Source organism: Sinocyclocheilus anshuiensis, unplaced genomic scaffold (genome assembly GCF_001515605.1).
Source record: "Sinocyclocheilus anshuiensis isolate Anshui unplaced genomic scaffold, SAMN03320099.WGS_v1.1 scaffold566, whole genome shotgun sequence".
Taxonomy (NCBI): Eukaryota; Metazoa; Chordata; class Actinopteri; order Cypriniformes; family Cyprinidae; genus Sinocyclocheilus; species Sinocyclocheilus anshuiensis.
This window is the reverse complement of record NW_015542410.1, coordinates 581,214-585,638: the sequence shown is the minus strand read 5'-3', so window position 1 is coordinate 585,638 and position 4,425 is coordinate 581,214. Positions and strand designations below refer to the sequence as shown.

The following is a 4,425-nucleotide window of genomic DNA, read 5'->3' as shown; positions in this document are numbered from 1 at the left end:
AAATTTGGCATTTCTTTCACAAAACCAATGGAGTTCATGTAGTAGCCATTTTATTTTTTCTGTTGATGCTAGATGCTAATGGGACCTGCTTCAGGAAAATACAATTATCTAAATATTTCAAATAATTTCCTCAGAAATTGGAAGATGGTGTTGACATATCATGGCTGTGACAAAGGAAATATTAACATTAGGATTTAAAATATTCTAAAACTATAAAACTTAGCAGAGCCTGTCTGACACTGTATGTACTCTGCAGAGGTGAACTGTGGCAAGGGGGTCCTTTAGAGTGACAGCTGCCCCTGATATTCCCTGATTTTATTACATTTTATTGAATGTCTGACGGTGTTGACAAAAAGTGGGGACGCAACTTTAAAATCTTATGAAACATGCATGTGTCATTAAAACAACCTTGCTTTGATAGGAGATATTATTAAGTGTTGCTTTTGATAAAACAAGCTCTTTTTCATCATTAAAATGTTTTTTTATCCATTTTATTGCATATGAATGATTGAACCCTTCTCTGTGGACACACTGTTTTAGTTGTAGTGAGAGGACATTAAGAAACACAGATTTGGTATAATAATGAGAAAATTAAATTGAAGGTGATAATTGTGTTAAATACATTCAATTATTAATCCCTCATGACATTTAAAATTGAAAAATATTTTTATTTTTAAACCTAATTAGCAGTTACCCTTGCTGGACCTGTTTTGTCCCATGTCTCAAGAATGACTGCATACACTGTGTTTTAGAAAAATCATGTTAAAATGTACGATACATCAGGCTTTTGAGGAACGTTTAGCCCCCCCACCATTATAACTACAGAGCTTTGATCATAAAACTAAGCATTATGGCTTTACAGGGTTAACAACTGAGTCGAGCTTTGCTTATATTTTCCGCAAACTGTTCGAATTTCATAAGACAGACAGTAGCATTTGTTTGAGTGTAGAGGTACATCACTAGATGTCGCTAGTGTTCTGCGCTGAATTCTTCCGAGCACCGGACACAGACCGATTATGATAGGAATATGATGGGTAGCTTATATTATACACTAAATTACTGGAAGTATGTGCACAGACGCCCACTTCTAATTAACGGGTTATTCCAGCCATTTCAGCGAAGATAAATCTTGATACTACAGCATACATTGACATTCTTTCATCCATATTCCAATATACAGCTTTTTACAAAAAAAATTCTTAAACACGAGCGTGGAATACAGGTGTCCACATACTTTTGGACATGTAGTATTTTGTAGAGAAAACTGGGGACAATTATAATGCACTAAATGCCTTCAATTGATAAATAAATAAAAATAAATAAATCTGGCTTTTACCACAATCCAGTTATATCAAAAGTAACATCGTCGTGCACATATTGTGAGCAATTTTAAATACTTTTTATTGATTAGTCCTTAAGATAAATACACATACCAGGTAAAATACAATACCAGAGAAATGTGCATAGCACTACAATTCCATCTACAGGAACACATTTTTCACATTTAATAAGAGATGGATGGAAAGGTAGAGTTGAGCTCAGAATACAGTAACAGAAGAACAATTGTTCTTCAAAACACAATACAATTACAGTTCCCAAAGGGAAAAGACAGCTTTGCAAGTTACAGTGAATTCAGAAATGTATATTAGAGTATATGCACATATACAGATACATAAGGATGCTTAGGCGTTATAATTTTATTTAAATTGGCTGTCAGTATAACAATATTTATACAATGGCTATATTATCCGATTCTATACATGCCAAAACAGACATACTGACAGAACTGTAGGAAACATGAATATCACCACTTACATCTACTACTATTAATAAAGTTGCTTAAGGCATAAAAATGCAGTGCATGGTCTGCAAATCTAATATATATGTGACATTTAAATTATTGTCCTATATACAAAGCACTGTATATATAAAAAAGAAACCTCACGTGCTACTCATCTGCTAAACAGAGAGATGTTGCATAAATGTTGAGAGAAAAGGAATGCTTGTTACTTCTTCTACAATGTGTCTGTCACTCAGTTACTCTCTCTTTTCCATCAGTTGCCGTCATCTGTTGTTCAGGACTTGATCTCGACCACTTTAATGAATGGCATAGACTTGTTTCCAGGGCTTGTTGGCGTCAGAGGTTTGCTATAATACAAAATGGTAGATACTTATAATAATCAAATATCTTGTCCAGAATGTTTTTATGCTTTTGCTAAATTTCTCATACTTGGTGCTTTTGGAGCTTGATAGACATGGTCAAAAACAACATGGTTTTATGAGGTTGTATAAATGAGGAGATGTATAATAAGTATATATTATAAGAAAGAAATACCTGTAGACAACTTTGGACCCCGTGTTTGAGTTATATGGTTTAGACACTTGGTTGCCCAAATAAAACTCCATCCGGTCATGAAACTCTCTATTCTGCAGGACACATTTGATATGTTACAGTCACACAGTGAAAAGCAGAAAAGAATAAAGCGGCTCTTTGAAATATCTCAGACACTGACCTCAGCTTCGAGGAAAGCCACCCTCTCTTTGAGGTCGCCGATCAGCCGGTCTCTTTGCTCCATTATGGTTCTTGAATTTTGCACCTGTTAACATATTTGGACATATGAATGAATAAATGCAAGCACTTATCACCCTCAAAGCGATTTTAAGGTTTGAAATAAAGTTGAAATAAAATTTGAACAACCTACAGAAAAATTCAACTGAGCTGGATTTCTGAAGCATAATGCTTTGCTTGCATTTGTGATTTCAGTGTTCATGGAAGAAGCCATTATGTGTAACATGAGATCTAAAGTGCACCGAGGTTGAGCAGCAGGGAAATGACGGAATCTTTTATTTATGACTGAGGTTGAGTTTCACTTCTCCTCTCGGAGCAAACACTCTATATAATGCACAACCGGTTTGTTTTTGAAAAAAAAATATATCTATCTTAGAGCTGCTTTATATAATTTTATATCAATATAAAACGTAAAATTACAAAATTTAAAATATTATTTAATTTTATTAATAATAATGTAAAAGTACTATCTATCTATCTATCTATCTGAGCTGCTTTACAGCAGAATGGTGATGTAAGATTTAAATATTTAAAAATGTATATAAACACATTTAATAAATTAAAATGTTTTTTAAAAAGTAAATCAAATTAGTTTTTAAATTATATTAAAATACAACTTAATTTTATTAAATTGTAATAATTTAATTTAAAAATGAATTGTATTTAATTTTAAAATTATATTAAATTATTATTTAACTTTATTAATAAATTAAAAATACTGTTTAAATTATGATTGATACATTTATACATAGCCTCTCTCCTCCCACCACTTTTCATGATCCAATCATGTCCCGCCCTACATTTTTTATCACTGAATATAAATAAAAATAATCACGTTACATATATAAAATGGTTTGCAAATCTCATTGAATGATTTGTCTCTGTGATTGGGTGTTTCTCCAAATATCCTGTGTGCAGTAATTATTACCTGTTCGATCATGTTCCTGACTTTCCTTTGTTGACTTTTGAGCATGTCATCTAAGTTGTGGTTCTTATCCTTCAGAGTTGCCAGCTCCTTTTTCAGTTGTTCAGACCTGCAGTACAGAAAACCTGTATGTTACACGTGTACACACTCACAAATGACACTTGCATGCAACACAGAAACAACTGCATTAGCAACGTAGAGGGTGAGTCTACTTCTAACGTACAAGAATGAGTCAAAGTCGAATTCCATGTGAGAGGCGTGACATTGAAAGATGAGTTTCTATGGCAGCACAATGCAACTTAATAGAGTTGTAATTAGGCCAACTTATTGCTTACTAAATTGCAGGTGGAAAATATTTAACGTAGCCAAGGAAACATTTAAACATATGAGAACAATGCATTATGTATAAAAGAACAGTAGCAATTTGGGTCAGCAAAAAAGAGGCCTGACCTGTCCTCACTATCCGTTTTCTTCAGTCCTCGCAGTTTCTCAAGTTCAGCCCCGTTAGCAGCCAACGTTTCTCGTAGTGTGGCATTTTCCAGCTCCAAACCACGCATAAGCTTCCGCATCTCTTCCACTTTTTTGCCCTGTTCCTCCGCCTTGGTTTCTGCCTTCTGTATGCGAGAATTATGCTCCTCTAGAAACCGTCGCTGATATTCAATGTTTTCTGCCTAATGAAAGTTTAAAAAAATAAGGTGCTCAGTTTAGAAAAGACACATTATATCACATTTATATTCATTTTCCTGGTATTTTGTAATTAAGTTTCTGACCTGTAGTCTCTCTTTCTCCTCCTGGTGTCTCCTCTCCATCTCTTGCAGACGAGAGTACAGATGTTTAGTGACTTCTCTCAAGGCTAAAGTGCTTTCATCATCCTCCTGGCCCTGTACAAACATAAGAAAACGGGGGGTACAATCAGGGCCGCATTAAGACC

The 4,425-nt window shown here is 34.2% G+C and overlaps 1 protein-coding gene across 1 annotated transcript in view; it reads right to left on the bottom strand.

Moving 5' to 3' along the window:
* Positions 1–1,384: 1,384 nt before the first annotated feature.
* LOC107693318 (tuftelin-like) overlaps positions 1,385–4,425 on the bottom strand; it is a 24,478-nt gene continuing 21,437 nt past the window's right edge. Inside the window, exons 6-11 of the mRNA XM_016492652.1 lie at positions 4,265–4,375; positions 3,945–4,165; positions 3,498–3,603; positions 2,514–2,597; positions 2,336–2,427; positions 1,385–2,148 (exon numbers count right to left, since the gene is read on the bottom strand). Of these exons, the coding sequence (XP_016348138.1) occupies positions 2,076–2,148; positions 2,336–2,427; positions 2,514–2,597; positions 3,498–3,603; positions 3,945–4,165; positions 4,265–4,375 (687 nt within the window). The 3' untranslated portion in view covers positions 1,385–2,075. The remainder of the gene's footprint in view (positions 2,149–2,335; positions 2,428–2,513; positions 2,598–3,497; positions 3,604–3,944; positions 4,166–4,264; positions 4,376–4,425) is intronic.